This window comes from Plectropomus leopardus, chromosome 2 (genome assembly GCF_026936395.1).
Source record: "Plectropomus leopardus strain MGB_pleo_1.0 chromosome 2, ASM2693639v1, whole genome shotgun sequence".
In the NCBI taxonomy this organism is placed as follows: Eukaryota; Metazoa; Chordata; class Actinopteri; order Perciformes; family Serranidae; genus Plectropomus; species Plectropomus leopardus.
Window position 1 is genome coordinate 22,023,901 of NC_142177.1, and position 17,912 is coordinate 22,041,812.

Consider the following 17,912-nt stretch of genomic DNA (forward strand, 5'->3'; position numbering starts at 1 on the left):
TGAGACAGAAAAGTATCAGATTTGCTCCATTGTGATTCAAATCTGCAGAGAGGATTTTACATCCTGTGTGTGTGTGAGATGGCAGGTGATTAGGTTTATCCTCTACAAGCCTGCTGACAGCCTGGATATTAAACAATAAGGGTACCTACTTTAAACAAATCAAAGGACAAATCGGGCGGACTCAAGTCTGAAATATAATACAGCATCTCCCTGAGAGCTGAGAAACTTGACTGCGCTGTAATTATCAATCCTCTTAACGAGCAGAATGTAAAGTGGAGCCCAGAGGAGCCGAGCTGCGGCCTTATCTATGACAAACGGCTGAGCATCCTAATTGCACTGAGAGATCTGACAGGATAAATTTATACCAGAAACGTGACTCATCTGACATGCTGACAGGAGAGAGAGCCTGGAGACAAGCTGGAGCTTCAATTCATTTCTGTACAATACATATCCAGTAATATAAATTAGTCCAAGGCATACTAAATGTCTCATATTTTGGGTCAATGTATGGGTGAACTTTACTCAGTACCCATGGATAGAAAATCAAGATGGTGGATTGGTTTCATTGTTATTTTTATACTACAACTGGCAACAGTGCAAGAAGTGTTCAGAAATTTTACTGAAACAAAAGAAGTAACACCACAGTGTCAAAATACTCTTTTTAGTCTTGCTTAAAATTTTACAAAAATTACAAAAAATAAATATCTGTATCTATATCTATATCTATCGCTACCTACCTATCTATCTAGCTATAATATGCATGTATGTATATATGTATATATATATATTTAAAGGGATAGTTCATCCCTTTTCCTTTAACCTGTAGTGCTATTTATCAATAGAGATTTTTTTGGTGTGAGCTGCCTGGTGTTTGAGATATCTGCTGTAGAGATGTCTGCTCTCTCTCCAATATAATGGAAGTAGTTGGCACTCAACAGCAAAGTTTCTTTCCAGAAATCATGACCCAGTTACTCAAGATAATCCACAGACATTATCATGAGCACTTTCATGTAGGAACTATTTTCTTTCTACCAAACTACATTGCCAACCGTATCATCGTGCAGAAGGAGGCGTGCATCTACTGTTAGCCCACTTATTGTTAAATATAAATGTAACTAACCCATCATTAATACAAAAAAATAACACTCACACTGGGTCAAAATATCTTGTTGATACTGACTAAAATCAACCCAGTACTGCATAGATGTAACTGCATATTAACACAACAGTGGACTGACTTTATCCCAGTGATTTTTATAGTATTTGTTAATCTAGTTATTTGAAATGATAAAACATTGCACCACATTAAGAAAGTGTAGAGCAAGAAGCTAATCTCCTTGTTGATGTAGATAACAAGAAGTGATAATAGGATTACCTCTGATGTAAAAGGATTTAGAGTGTGCATGTTCAGTGACAGCAGAAGGCATGAACTGACAGATGTGGGTAAAAAAAAAACATGCCCCATGACAACTCTCATTAAAATACAACAACAAACATTAGAAGTTCCCTGCATGAACACAGAAGATCACATCCAGCTGTCTGAAGTGATTAGCTGAGGGTGTTACAGTCATTTTGGAAGGGCAGGCAGTTTGGGATGGATCCCAGTAGCATCTTCATCATATAGTGTCCTCAGATTGGCTGTATGTCAGCCAACTAAGTGAAAGCAAGGAGGGAGCTCTGATCTTTGTATTTGGAGCTGAATGAGGGCAAATAATGATCTGATCTCATTCAGAAAGGAAACAGGGGTGCCAAGAATTCTGGACCCACCAACAACACGTGAAACCAAATTAGGACGACAAGACTGCAGGAAATCGTTCCTAATGTAACCTAATTTTTGCAGAGGTTTTTAGTTTGTCTGAACTCCCGCTAGTATTGCCACCTCCCACACACCCCCACCTGCTTTGACCCGAAGCCTTATCAGGATGCAGCAAGCATCTTCTGCAGGATTTCTGTCACTGGCAGACAGCTCTCCTGTATTTTGACCCTCCCCTGCAATCTTCTGAGTCACAGGACTGTCGCTCAGACAAAGACACAAATGCCAGCAGGAAATGAACAGCATCATCTTTTATTTCTTGATTAATTTGTCTTCTTGGCAGGTACAACAGAAAATAATAAAACCATTTGGGGGCAACATCATGTTTAAGACATTCAAAACAGGGAAAATCTTCATCAGATGTTTGGAGCTGGTTCCCGGGAGCTTTAACGCTTGTATATTAATGCATGGTTACCAGCTGAGGTTTCTCCTTTGAATAATAAAAATGCACGCTCACATTTGATGAACAATGTTGATGTTTGGTTTCCCCTCTGAAAAGAAATCATGAAAAAATCATTAGGGAAAAGTAAACTTTGTCTCCTGGAATAACCCTTAGTGTCTGGTAGCAGTGGACTGGCGAGCAGCCGGCCAAGCAACAAACATGATTTCAAGGCAGACCATGTTTAAGGGTGCATAACTGGGCTCTAATATTCACAGAGTCATGCATCACCAAGCCGCCTTTCTAATACAAGTGTGGCAGCTGGCAGCACCAGATGTACAGTAGAATACGAGAGAAGGAGACGTCCAGAATGTGCGGCTGCTGGCTGACTGACAATCTTGATAAAACTTGTATTGGCTGTGCAGGATATTTCTCATCCATCCTTTTGTCATACAGCAGCAGAAACTGTAATTACATTTCAAGCGTATGGAGCTCAAAAACACCAATGTTGTGGCTTGCAGCTGTAAAACTGCAGCATAAATGAATGGCCGAGTAGATAAGTAATATCTTGCTTAATACCAGGCTCCTGCCCCACGAAACCCTTAATGCTCAATGTGGACTTAATTCCGCGAAAATGTTGTATGAAGCAAAACACAAGATAAAACGTTGATTAGAGAAAATGGAGATAGCAAAAATGCTTTAGATGAAGCGCAGAATGCTTAATCAGATTTTCTGAGAGCTACTTGTGATTAAAAATGAACATTTGCACAGTATCTGGAGAAATGAATTGCTTTCCCTCTGTTTACCTATTCAACAAAATGGACAAATAAAGGCTTATAGAGAAGGAAATCACTGATAAGAATAAAACCTCAGAAGAATAACAATTTCCAAAAATGATATTTACATTTTATTTATGCTTTGATAACTAAATAAACCAGCCTATTACCTGGAATATGAAGACAGGATTATCAGGCAATATTAAGTATGTTTTATATGAAAGAAAAAAACAACTGAAAAACAGTCGGATCAACACGATATTAATAATATGACAATATATCAAGAAGAATAATACGTTGTCTTTTACATCACCTCTACATACTGGCGGTATTGTGCTTTGATAAGACTTTTGCAACTAGAACACAGATACAGAATTTTTTTTTAACAGCCCCACAAAACTCCAAGGATTTCAGCAAATAACTCTCCCAGAAAGAAAATTCACCTCACCTCATCCTGCAGTCGAGATAAGAGTGTAATGAAGTTGAATGAAGACTCCTCGACTCGTCGGGCACATGTGGAAATGAAAAAAACTAAAGAATGAGAAATGAAATTAGGTGAAGCTCGCTCATTCATTGCACAGTCAACAAATGCAAGCCGTACCTTCTTGGGTACTGATGAGGACATGTGAGCCCACACACACGCACACACACACACACACACACACACACATACACACATACCTGTACTTCTGTCTTTGTGAGGACCCTTGTGGACATAATGCATTCCCTGTACCCTTACCCTAACCCAAACCACTGTTTTACCCTGAACCAAACCCTTACTCCAATCTAAACCTGATTCTACCCTGAACCTTAAAACTAAGTCTCAACAAAGTGGCCAGCTCTGGGGCTGAAAAATTAAGAGGAAGTGCCAAAAACTGCAGTTCCTTGACTGGCCACTTGAGGCTGGCTCCAGAAGTGAGTCAATACTCATTAACCCCCATGCTAAATGTCCAACTTTGCAGCAGAAATAAACATGTTTACAGCTTGATACAAGAAACGGTTTTGGTCTCTGTAGCTTATTCATCCCTTTTGTGTCAACTGTACAGAGGTAAAAGTTTACATAACTCATCTGTTTACATTTTATTAAGGCTTAAAGTTACATATTATTAAGGGCGGTCGAAATGTCTAACTTGAGACTTCAAAATGGGAGTTCTAAAATCAATGGGTGATGTCACGGTAGCTACGTCCATTATTTAAAAACTGTCTATGGTCTTAAACCTCAAATAGGCTTTTGAAAAAGTGAGCACCGACCAAAAGGTCCCCACGTTTAAAAAATGTCACTTGGTTGTTAAAAATGTTTGGTCCCCACTTGGTTGCAAGTACAAGAATTGACCAATCTGACCACCCATACACACACACACAGACAAACACACACACACACACACACACACACACACACTGCATAGCTACACACATACGCAGAAATATATTAGATGTATGATCTCCCTTTACTGTGTATCATTGAGGCAAACTCGGTAATTATAATTTTTATATATGCAGTGTATATACAGTATATATATTATATATATATACAGTATATATCTATATATAAAGAAAATAAAATTTAAATGATGAAATGATAAACATGCACTGGACAAACATAAGCATGCATTTACATGATGAGACCTGAAATCATCACCAGTACATTTTAAACGGTAGATGATATACCTCTACCACTAACCACTGCCACCACAAGCCGCCCGAACATTCCTCTGCACGTCCGCCTACACTCATCATAAACATAGATACATTCTTGTACAAACTACACAGAGTCCAGCTGTTGTTCTATGGAGCACTGCAACACTTACAGATGTTGGTACATGTACAGTGGAGTAAGCAGTATGAGAATTTGTCCCACTAACAGGCCGCTTTTGTGTGAAACCATCGTGTTGTTGTTGCTGCGTTGTTATTTAAAGGCATGGAGGGCTCTTTTATGATCTGCTGTCTATGGTGAGATAGCTGTACATGTTCCCTTGATTATTTTTACTTTTTTTATTTTTTGTCTTTTGAAAGAGAGGTCCGTGTTGGCAAGTTTCTCTTCCACGAGTTGCGGCAGTATTCCAGAGGAAAACACAGAGATTTAGAGTGCTGCATGAAATGTTCTCCGGAAAATTGACACATTTTTTTTTTATATGTTTGGGAAATCCTCTCCACTTGGCCTCTGGTGACAGTTCTGTGTCGTATCTGATTTGTCCGCTTTACTCCTTTTCTGTGTAAAAAGTGTCTCTGTTAGACTTTGTATCAGTTCCTCACACTCCCCGTGCTGGATAGTTCCTGTTGTATGGTTGGCTTTGGTTGCATAACACGCACTTTGTTGCTCCACCCGGGTCTGCTCAGCAAGTGAAGTCTTCAAAGTTGCCCTGGCCCGGGTGATGAGGTAGCATGTTGCCAGGATATGTCGATGGTGTACGCAGGTTCTCGCAAGGAGTCTGAGAGAGAAGCGAGGAGACAGAGAGAGCGGAAAAAAAGACGAGTAAGATAAAGTAGAGAGGAGGATAACGACAGAGAAGACAAATGATCAGCAGGAGAGAAAGTATTGAGATAGAGGGGAGGCAAACGTGCAGAGAGGGAGTCCTCATGCTTGGAGTAAAACAGAAAATAAAACGCATTTGAGAAAACCTTAAAGTCGTAAACTCCCAGGGAAACATGACATGAGCAACAAGCCGAGCCAGGTAGGAAATAGATCCCAAAGAAATACTAAAAAATGATGAAAATAATGAAGATGGATGGAAAGAAGTAAAGCAGGAGAACAGATCAGAGGAGGAGCTTTCTCTTTTTTTTCTCTACCAGGGCTCAGACTTACAATTAAAGTGAACTGGCTTCATTTACACTTGGAAATAAGTGAGCTGTCACACCTTCCAAAGCTCTAATTCTGGCCTGTCCCTGCTGGTCCCGTCCACCAGCCTTTGATTAAATTCAAGCCACTTTCCGCTCTCCTACTTCTTTCTCTCACTCAATTTTCTCTCCCTCTCATCCCAATCACCATTTCACTCTCTTTCCTGTCTCTCAAGTCCTCCCCTTCCCTATTTTCTTCCATCTCTATCTCCTCACTAGCTCCTTTACTCTTCCCCACCATCACCACCGTTGCCACGGCTGTTTCGACCCCTTCAAACCAGCTGCAGTCGAGACCAACGAGGACAAAGAAGAGTGTGCCCCCGTCAAAGAAATGCAATCTGACACAGTGAAAATACTTAGCAGCAGCCTACTGACATGGCGTTTCACATCATCCAGGCTCAGCACAGCTCCCCGGTCATTGTTGTTGCGGCTTTTGTGTTTCTTCTTCACGCATCGGCACAGCTTGTACTTGATCACCTGAAAACAGGAGAGGACACCCGTTAATGACCTTTCGGGATCAAAACACAATATTCAAAAAACTCTTCTTTTTCTATATTGGTCTTCTCATGGTTAAGGCCCACACATGCTTTGGAGTTGGAACTATCAGGCAAAGTAAAATTCAATAAAGAGATTGATTTTATGCATTCACTAATATGTTTCCTCCTTGAGACTGCACGAGCAGGTGCTGCTTTTTCGTCCTGTCCACCTCATACACAAACACACAAGTCTAAAATCAACAGATACACAAAAATCCTTCTGCGGACTGGTAGAAGAGAAGGCATAGAGGAAGCGTGCAACACAGAGTTACCCTAATGAGAAGGGACAGCGACATCCTGACTAATCTAAAATATAATACATCCAAAATGTTAATGTATTCAGAGTTGCTGCTGCTGAGATGTGTGTGTGCCGCACAGAGATGGGCTGCAGGACTGTGAGGGACACAGCGTTCGTCACGCTCGCTAAAACACATCCTTGTGCGGATGGTAGAAATTGTGTGAAAAACTCCATTTTGTGAGCAAGTAATTCCAATAATACAGGAGCAGTACACATTTCCATAAACAATATAGATGTTGATGTGTGAGAAAGGCTCCCGCTGATGATGTGAGATATTTTAAAAAAGGAGATATTTCACCTCATATAGATAGTCAAAGAGTTCAAGAATAGTGAGGATGCTGGCTCCAATGAAGAGACCCATCTGACCTCCAATATCACCTGGATAGACAAAAAAAGCAGAAATTATAACTGTGTGTAATACACCGACTATGGTTAAGTATCCCATACAACCCCACTTAAAAAAATTTGAAATGTCTTTAACACAAAATAAAGAGGAATGTCATCTCTGTGCATTCACACGAAACAGCTTTGAAACATTTTTATCAAGGTCTGAAAGGTGAGAAATGTAACAGAAAACATAGATGTTGGGGGAAAAAATGTAGTTGAAAAGCCACGATAGATTAAAGAGACAGTTCTGTGTCTTCTGGGACCTGAATACCTATTATAAAAATGCAAGCGCTTGCGTAACTGTCACTTTGGATAAAAAGCATCTGTCAAGTTGCATACTGCATATTATCTATTCCCATGAAAACACTTGACAGCCATTTCCTTACCCAGAAGGCCTGCCAATTCGTAGGCTTTCTTTTGTTCAATGGTTTCGTAGTTCAGCGCCTCAAAGTAGATATCCAGAACCAGAATGTTATCACTGTAAACAGAGGGAGAAGCACACCGTCTTAAAGTCACATATTCAAATGTCTCAGTTAATATATATACATTTTTTTTTTTTATCAGTGTCCTCAGGCGGCTAAAAAGACTGGTGACTCTGCTACTTCCTGCAGATAAGATGTATCGAGTTGAGCATATAACCTGCTGTCACTAGCTAATTTCCCCTAGGTGGGTCTGGTCATTGAGGAAAACAAGGGAAATTATGACAGCTGTTTGATTTTATGTTGTATTAATGTCAAAAACTCAGGACTTCAGCAGAATGAAAAAGAATGGGGATTAGTTTGAAGGCTGCAGGGCAAAGCTGACTATTATTTTGATTCCTGAATATCCCCTCTGTGGGCCAAATCAGTCTTCACAGCCGACTGGAGTTGAGATCAAAACTGAAACTCGACTTTGTAGTTTCTCTTTTCTTACGTGGCGCACTGTTTTATTACTTAAATTTAAGTCAAGACAAGTGATGATCTGTCAGTCTTAAAAGAAACTCTGGTAAAGCCGGGGGCTAAGTTGAAATGCAAATTATAGCTGATAATGTAGAGATGGAGATGTGCTAATACAAAATGAGCACACATCTGCTGTTTCTTGCTAAGTGTGGGAGATAGGCTATACTTGCAGCTCCTGCTGTTTTACTGCAGAGGACTATTAAAAACACATAAAACCTCCTTAGTGAAAAGCAGGAAAAACAATCATCATTCACTTAATTCTGTAGCCTGGTGAGGTGATCTGGGTCAGTGGTTCACAGCCTTTTTTGTCAGATATACACCTACAGCCCTGACACATGAACTTTTCACATACCTGTTCCATAGCAGACATTTTGACTTGAAACAGCAGGGAAAACACAGGTGGAAAAACTGACTTTAGTTAGACCCCTTTCCATTAATGTCCTTTTCAGTGAGCCAGTATGTCCCTGGACCTGGCTCACCTAAACAGCCTTCATTAATGCTAATTACATCTGAGCATTTCCTGCTTTGAGTCGAACTGAATGTAAAACTGAACATATAACACTATTAATTATGTAAAAGTGGATAATGTTCAATAATTAGGGATGGTTTGATCAAGTTTTTATTCATAGACCATCACTACTTTGAGTATCAGAAGTTGGATGTTTAAGTTGAATCAAGTATCTTGACAATTATTCATAACTTTTAACATTAACTAATAGTTTTAACCATGGATGTAAAAAGAGAACTGGATACAGTGTTGAAGGTGGGCCCATATTTATTACTATATTTTTGCTCAGTGGTACATGAAGCCAAAAAAGCTTGGTTTCCAGGGTAAGGAATTACCTGGATCTTACACAATGTGGGGGCCCCCTGCTAACATCCGCCAGCCAAGCAGCTAATTTGGCACCTGAGACAAGTTTCTAAACTGCGTATACTTAAATGATGTTTTCTCTGGCTGGTAATATTAAGTCTGACCCCTCTCACATGTTATTTGAAGAATATCAGGTTTTGCCATCACACAGAAGATTTAGAGCCCCACAGGCTTCACTCAACTAGTTTGTTCATCAGTCCGTCAACCTATTAAATTATTGTATGGCTTCTAAGTAGCCTGGGTCGAACACTGATGGTAGGTATTGAGTAAAATGTTGCACTGCATCCACGTGTTGTAATGGTTGTTGTTATTTCTAGTGTTTGTTGCATGATTTTGTTGTTTTGTATTTTTTGTATTTATGTCAAACTGTAGACAACCAGGGGTTGTCTACAGCAAAATCAAATCACATCAAATCAAATGAAACTTCTGGTGTAGTCCTCCGCTTATGTAAATGGGAATAAAATTATTTAATTATGGTCAGTATTATATATAAAATCTGTGAAATCCTACCATAATTGCTCACAGGATGACGAGCAAAACCATGTCTGTTTTGACAAACTTGCAGCTGCAGGTTAGGTTTGTAAACTTGTATAATTGTCTCATTAAATTTGATCCAAATTAAAAAAAACATGATGCTTCACACACATCTTCCCCTGGCAGCACAGATGATCTTTACCGTCAGCACAGTTTCAAGATTAGAGTCAACAATTCAGTCTCTTGCCAAATGTCTCCCCTTCTGTTCGTGACTTATGACGGGGATTAATGGCTACAGAATTGTTTTTGCAGAACAGTATGAGGCTACAGTAAAGTTGACCTTTGACCTTTTGGATATGAAATGTCATCACTTCATTATTATGTCCTATTTGACATTTGCGTGAAATTTTATCATGATTAGCCTATGAATTCTTTAGTTATGGCCAAAAATATGTTTTGTGAGTTCAAAGTGACCTCTGACCTTTGACACTCAACCACCAAATTATAATCAATTTACTCCTTCGAGGCATTCTTGAATGATCACGTTCACTAAAAAGGGATGGATTGAACGCTATTGCTAGCGCAGAGTCATAAAACCACCCCAAAACCTGTAGGCTGCAGTATGAAAGTGCTGCCAAGTGGTCATTGCTCACCACTGATGTTAAAAATGCCCATTTTAATGCATTTATTTAACAAAAAGTAAAATATTTATCACTGCATCAACAAGCGGTGTGGGCACATCTAGCAAACATACTGAAATTTCACAGGAACAAATGGCGTGGGGGTGTTTTGCTTGGTTGATAATGAAAGAGGGGGAACTGAGGAAGAAACATATACATTTTATTAATGTCCTTTAATTATTTATTCAGCTATTGGCAAAAAAAGGCACCTGTGTGGAACACCATGAGTGTGCAGAACACCAGCAAACTAATATTTCAAACAGAACTCAATTTTTTTATCCAATTATTAAAACAGTTTATCTTTCACATTTAGCTACATATTTCAATCAAGCATCCCAGACTTGTTGAGTTGAGCTTCTCTACAATCATTCCACGTACCCCCTGACAGCTGCAGAAGTAGTTACCCCCTGGGACAGAAGTGCCCCTGGTTGAGAATCACGGATGTAGGTGGTTTTTCATCTTGTTATTGTGACATTCCTGGACGTTTTCACCTGATTTGTGGGTGGACCTGTGTGAGGCATCAGCCTGCAGCTTGAGTGACGCTTCCTCACTGTGTTCTCATTGCTTAGTAAGTAACCTGCACTACATCTAATCAGAGCTGTGGTCAAAGAGCCGATATAGCGCTCTTTCTCTCTCCCTCTCCCTCTCCCTCTCTCTCTGGATGTGTTAGTGGTTCCCCGTAGAAAGACACTGTCACAGACTTCAGTTTCACACCACTAAACACTGTGCAGCCCAGACACCAGAACACTCCCAGCTAATGCTCATCAGACTGACATTGCTTGGAAATATGGCCACTCAAAAAATGAACCGGATGGACTCACATCTATCCACAGGGAATTAAATAAAACTTTCAGCAGTGAAAGGTTTTTGCAGCACTCTGACTACATATGGTGTAATTATCTTGTCCTCAACAGCTCTGCTGGGAATGATAGATAAAAGATTCAACTATTATTACACCCTCTTCTCATTTCCTTGAACTACTTTTGATCTTTTCATTAGATTTGGCAAAGAAACAGTACATAGTTGGCTGATTAATCAAGTCAAACTTTTAGTGGGAGATCCTTACTCTATTTCCTTACCTCAGTGGAAAAAAAACAAGTTTTGGGAAGTTAAATAGTTACAGCAGTTACTGCTTAGCCTTTAAGCGAGCTGCCAAATCGACCTCAAAACACTTGTATCAAGAGAGTTCCAGTGCAGCTCTAATTTTTTTTTCTACTGACATGGTTTGAACTATTTTAAATTAAATATAGGGTGGTACTTCAAGGTCCTTATAATCAAGACCATATGATGTTTGAGACTTGTCAGAACTGTACGACAGTAGCATTCGCCCTAAATAAAGACCAACTACGAGTGCAATTTTTGTTTTCTCAGACCGGGAGGAACCTGGTTTTGTTAGATATTCTCTGACTAACAACAAAAAGCTGTAATAAACTAATGATTCCCTTTCTCTGAAAATTGTTAAACCACATAGCAAATCACACACAAAAGTTAAACACAATTAAAACTGAAAGAAGGTCTGTGGGAAATGGCTGAAGTCAAGATCACAATGTTATTGTGATTTTTTTCAAAATTCATTTGTGTAAAAAAAAAATCAAAAATGATCAAGTTAATGTTAAATATTTAGTTGGAATCACTGATTACGACAACATAATTTGTAAAAAGAATAACATGACTGTATCATACTATCTCAAATTGACTCTCCAGAAAGTTGATAAACAACAACAACTTCTTGATTGATCCTCTAGCACTAGAAAAAATAATGCATAACACTAAAAATCTCCCTCAGAAATTTGTTTTGTTTATTGTCACTTCAGTGTCACTGTGCAGAATATTGTGAGTACAGAGTTTGACATTAAACTGTTTTAGGCTCATGTGCTGAAGTTTCTTGTGTTCACCTTGAATCTAGAGGTTTATGTATGAACATAATTTGGTAATGTTATGACAGTCATGGTCTAATATGCATAGCAAAGAAGTGAGATGTGAAAACCCAAAACCTCCAACACACTTAAAGCTGAGAATGGAGACACCCTGTGTACAGTAGTCAAAAGAAAAATCATATTCATTTTTATAGATTCTGGAATTTGTCAAGGTGCGTTTCCATTTTTCTTGTTTTATGCACATTTTCAATTTGTGCAGAAAAGAACATCAGTGGAAAAAAATGTCAAAATATTGAGAAAAAAATGCTTGAGGAAGTGAGAAAAGTTGAGAAGCCAGCATGACATGGTTGACTGGATTTCTCAAGTCTTCTAGTTTCAGATGTTACCATCATCATCACACTAGCTTTAACACTCAGCCTCTTATAGACAGGAATGTTGACCGGCTATTAACATGATAAAAAAAAAAGCATTATGTATGGACCATAATTGCATTGCGATAAATGCATTAATGTTGACGGCCCTACTTTAAAACATGAATGTGTGTGGGGGTGCTCTTTAATCACAACTACTGAGGCGCACCTAAATGACAGTCGGATGACATCAACAAGTGTAATTTTAGCTTCTATTTGTGTATCAGCTCAGCAGTCAGCAGTGCATGAAGTTATACTGAGCAAACATTGATAATGTGTATAACTGAACTAAATAATGAAGCTAAAAAAAATCTCATCACTGGATAAATAATACAAAAGAATATTACTTACGCTATATACTGCTCTGTTTTGTTGAATTTCTTGGCGAGGTATTTGGCTGACGCTTTGCTGGGAATTTTGACAAAGGACATCTCTTTCCCATAGCGCGTCATGTTGCACGGTGTCTCGCACACACAGTAGTCATTGTCTCTCTCAACAAGAAAGTCTGAAAAATAGATAAGGCGGGAGACAAGGAGGAAGGAGAGATTCAAAGAGAGAAGACACTGGGACGGATAGATTTATCATCACCCCAGGATGATAAACAAAATGCCAGCAGAAAGGTGTCTGAGAAAAGTTGCGAAAAGACGCCATGAGGAGACAGCCCAGAGACCCTTATAAGAAATATAAAAGATATAAGAAACACAGCGACAGAGTCAGAGAGACAGCCAGTGTCATAAAAGAGTGAGAGATTGAAAGTCAATAAGAAAACAAGTAACAGACATGAAAGGCCTGAAAGGTATCAGTTGATGGAGAGACAGGAGAGTGTGAAAAGGAGAGCCTCAGCGGCAGGCCTGAGGTTTACTATTTGAGAATGGCTACCATCAGCGCTGAAGGAACACTATTATCTGTTATCAGCATGGATCAGGGGGCTTGGAACAGCAGGACATACACACTGAACAGAGCACATGCACACGCACACACGCACACGCACGCGCACACGCACGCACGCACGCACGCACGCACGCACGCACACACACACACACACACACACACAGCATGCTGGGTTATCTCCTTACCCAAGGCAGGATCTGCACACTCCTTGTACTGCTCCGGGGTGCAGTATGGAGCATCTCCTAAGGACAGGCAGGAGAAACACTATGTTCTCAATGTGAACAAAACGAGGGAGAAAGGGAAGAAGACGGGGGGTTTTCGAAGAAGCATAAAGGATGACGAGGCTCATAATTAATTTTGTCTCATACTGTCATTACCGCCCTTATCAGGACTGTATATTCGTCACAAATGTGATCCCATCTTGTAATTGATTTCATTAACGTTTTGTACTTCCGACGCCTCTTGTCTACACTTTCAGTCTGTCGCCCTCGTCTGTGTCGCCCTCTCCATCTTTCTCTCTGGTGGCAGTTGAGCCATCCTTCTCCCCCCGACAAAGGAAAAAAGACATGTCCTAAATGTAGAGGAAATTATTTCCCAGCTGCAATTATTCACTGCATTTTTCTCCATACTCTTTAAAAATCCCTCCAATGACAGGGAGATAGGAGAGATGAATAGGAGTGGAGGATTTTAGCTGGGGGAGTTCTCTGTAGACTCACATTAATCAACTGCACAATCACTATAAGATAGCAGCTAATCCTGATTATTACACAGACAGATTGTCTGGCTCTCTATGGGCAAACACAGAGCTGAAAGTGACCCTGATTGAAGAGGGAGAGAGACATTTACAATTATTGGACAGGTGAGTGCAGGTTAACGGGGGCCAAATTCCAATGTTTCCTCTGTGCCAAACTCCTTTTCAATTTGCCATCTGAGATGCCACATGGTGATTAAATGTACGAGGTTAGACAGCGAATGCCAGCTGTAATCACTGCACAAACACAAAGTGAAAATAGTTGAGTTTTCCGATTCACTGGAGTGTGAAAGTATCTGATGCATCTGCGGTTGCTGGCAAAAAGCAGTTTGTTCCTTAAGAATTGCTTATTTGGCAACACATTTTTAAAAGAAAGTGCTTCCAACAACAACAAAAGACAGTATAACATCTTCATCTTCATGAATAAATGTGGATAACGTGTATTTGTATCCAGCAATGAGACGCCCTTTTAGTTCATACCAGGCATGTGGACCATCCTGCAGTTGCAGTTCTCCACCAGGTATCGTGTCTCACAGTCAATCCGACACGCTGTGATGCTGTAAGTGCTGAAAAAGTCTGAGTCCATCGCTGTGGCCTTGCAGTCTCCCCACGGTGGAGGAAGATACGTCAGCTGAAAGAGAGAAAGAAGCAACAGTGCAGAACCACTTTAGTTATAGAGCATATTGTCTGTTGAACATTGTGTCCTGTGCCCTGTTAATGCAGTCATTTGACCTTGTACTTTCAGTCGATATATCTATATTAGAGGCCATTACACATTTATTGTATTTGGCACAGAAAATGAATCTCATTCTCTATGGTGAATACATGTATATAGTGGTGCTTATTGTGGGAGTTTCTCTCCTACGCTTCTCCTATTCCCAGTCTCCCTCTGTGCTTTTATTGTGCTGCCCACTCTCCATGCAGGAGCTGAATAGTATCAGCTGTGATGTTGAAGTTTACACTCAAAACAGCTTTGCTGCAGGACAGTGTGGTGCCGTGTTCTTTCTGTTTTGATCTGCAAATGTACATTTTCTATCACTCCTGTGCGATAAAATATCCACTTAATGTGGACATGTAGACATTTCTGTCAGTCAAACACAGAGATTCAGAGAGCTTCTTCCCTTAGGCCATGAACTCTGTCCTGACCTCTGTACATCCTCGACCTCGTCTACCACACTGACTTTAGAGTTTTATATACTGAAACGCTGAAAAACCCATTTACACACTGTGCCGACGTACACTTTTGCTTATATTTGTATTTCTTTATCTCAGATTTTCCATCCCTTATATGTCTTATTCTGGCCATTAAGGTTCCTTATTTTAATGATTACTCATCATTGCATACCAACATTTTTAGCACAAACTCAAGAGTATGCTGCTTCACTGCACATATTGTCTGTGCATGTGACTAGGCCTGCAACAAACAATTAGTTTTATTATAGATAAATCTGTAAGTTACTTTTCTCTATTAACCCTTTTAACACTTGGATCAACATCAAATTTTATCATCAGACGTTTTTTCTACTAGCATTTAAACCTCTGAAACCTGAGAAAACTGGTTTGGTTTCTTTCAGAAAACATGGGAAAAACATAATGAGCAAGAAATGTCCTACAAAATAAAAAAAAAATTGTAAAAGGTGACAAGGAAATTATCTAACACTTTTTTTTAGAATAAATCAAACCAATGTGCTCATATTTTAAAGGGTTAATTATTTTGTAAACAATAACTATGAAAATGGTTAAAAACAACAACAACAATTTGGCTCAAGTTGACATATTTAAATGGTTTGTTTTGTAAAGCCAACATTCAACCTCATAGGTTATTAAATTAATTATGAAGGAGGACTAATATAAGAAGGCTTTCACATCAGGGACCTGAGCCAGGATCTGAGAACACCTGATAAATAAAGAAACATATGTGATGGTAAAAACAACAATTACAAAAAAATCATACATCAACGTACATTAGAGCTTCATTACGTTGTCAGCTACAGAAAATAAAGGTGCTGTTATTTTCCATTAAATGTAAAGTTATCCATGGAATATTACTGCGAATATTTCATTACACAAAACAAAATTCCATAGCTTTTCCAAAACTTTTTACAAATTCCACTACTTTTCAAGGACTGGGAAATTGTATTGCTAAATTTTATGTGTTTTCCAGGTTTTCCATGAGTATAGGAAAGCTGGCACTACTAGTTCCTCCATCAACATGGCATCTGATTGTTATAGATTCAAAATGAGAGGAAAAAATCTAAACCACAGAAAGAAAAATAATTAATGAAGAAGTAATGCAGAAATTGAGATACATAAAGTAGGACAAATTTAAAAATATATACCTCCTACTCCTAAACAAGCCTCAATGAGTCTTGTTTATGCTTGCACCACTCTATTCATGTTGAAAAAGTGAACTGAAGTCACTCCAACAGAGAGCTTTTTGAAATGTACATACCATATGAAATTATTAGCAGTATTTATTTAGATTGCAGCTATCTTAAACAAAAGGACACAATTTGGTGCATTAAATGAAGAAAGAAGCCATTAAAACAGCCCCTGCGTGTTTCCGTCTCATCAGTTCAAACAGTGCATCGCTGATGGCTCACACAGCAATAAATTAATGGCCACTGTTATGATTTAGGGACCAGCTTTTTACAATCTGTACTGGAGTGCAAGAGGCAGCCATGTGTGTCGCGCACTGGATTTGGTTACTAATAACCCAAGGCGATGTTCAGCAATATGCACATACAGCGTTCATACACACACACACACACACACACACATACAGCACAGCACACTCAAGTAAAGAAAGCTCTGACCAGAATCCAATCAGGAGATTATGATGATTCCTCTGCTTATTTCCACATCAAGGACATCTCGCAAAGTCAAACAGAACATAAAAACCATCAGAGCTGGGTAAAATGTGGTAATCAATAAAAGGTGCTTGTGTCTTTATTCACCTCATCACGTAGGCTGGACCTATTGGAGGAGCTGTGTGATTGGGAAATGACTCTCTTATGCTCAGCTATTTCAATTTTTCTGCTTTTTTTCAAAGGCTCTACTCAGCCATCCTAAACCACCTTGTGGCAACATTACTTCCTATTGGTTAAACTTCTGCAAAAGCTTAATTCTGCAAGTGTGGACAAAAAAGAATCTGGCGTAAGAGATTTTGAGACATCTTAGCGTGCTGTTTAATGACCATGAAGAAGAAAACAAATCATATTAAAGATTGTGACCTCAACTCCCCCTTCGTTAGTGGGGTGAGAGAGAGAAAACGAAAGGGTAAGAAGCAGGAAAAAAAGGCAAGAGTCAGCAAGACGAGGAGGATGGAGAAGAAACATTCTGTTCTTTTTCTTTTTATGTTAAGTAGGGAGAAATTGCAGATTTTTCTTTTGTGGGATCATGGTGAGTGACAGTTTGGCCGGCTGAAAAGACCCCGGCAGTTTTACACTACAGGACTGCTGAAGCAGGCAGTTGAATAAATGTGAGCAAACTGCATTAGATTAATGAAGAGTGAGCCTGCCAGCCAGTGAAATAAGTAAATACAGAGAGTGAGAGAGTGAGGGGGGGATCATATTAGAGAGACAGGAATTGTATTAGACGAATTGTAATGACTGTTGAAGAGTGAAAAAGTAAGGGAGCTAGTGAGAAAAACAAAAAGGGACAGTTTCCTGCAGACGCGACATTGGCAGCATGCAAAATCCTGCTGCAGCCTGCCGACACTGGAACACACTCACTGGTAGTGTGGACGTGGAAGGACTGAGATCGCTCCCAAATCCATCCTGTTCTCTCTTCCATTCATTATGCATGGTTCTGTAGCATATTAAGGGCCAGACTATATGATTTTTTTCTGGCTTTATGCTTGCCATCGCACCCGCAGAATTATTCACAGTACAGAGAATAATCTACATACACTTCGTTTCACTGAGCAAAACAGACTTCCACACGCTGACTGGGGAAAGTTTGGATTTCTATATTAAGGGGCGTCTCCATTATTTA

The 17,912-nt window shown here is 39.4% G+C and overlaps 1 protein-coding gene across 3 annotated transcripts in view; it reads right to left on the reverse strand.

Annotated features, from left to right (window-relative positions):
- Positions 1 to 3,086: 3,086 nt before the first annotated feature.
- Positions 3,087 to 17,912, reverse strand: part of asic1b (acid sensing ion channel subunit 1b) — a 201,265-nt gene continuing 186,439 nt past the window's right edge. For all 3 annotated transcript variants that reach the window (XM_042495665.2, XM_088088472.1, XM_042495656.2), the window contains 7 exons: positions 14,397 to 14,547; positions 13,351 to 13,407; positions 12,626 to 12,779; positions 7,411 to 7,502; positions 6,936 to 7,015; positions 6,179 to 6,280; positions 3,087 to 5,397 (listed from right to left, as the gene is read on the reverse strand). In XM_042495665.2, coding sequence (XP_042351599.1) covers positions 5,302 to 5,397; positions 6,179 to 6,280; positions 6,936 to 7,015; positions 7,411 to 7,502; positions 12,626 to 12,779; positions 13,351 to 13,407; positions 14,397 to 14,547 — 732 coding nt within the window. In that variant the 3' untranslated portion in view covers positions 3,087 to 5,301. The remainder of the gene's footprint in view (positions 5,398 to 6,178; positions 6,281 to 6,935; positions 7,016 to 7,410; positions 7,503 to 12,625; positions 12,780 to 13,350; positions 13,408 to 14,396; positions 14,548 to 17,912) is intronic.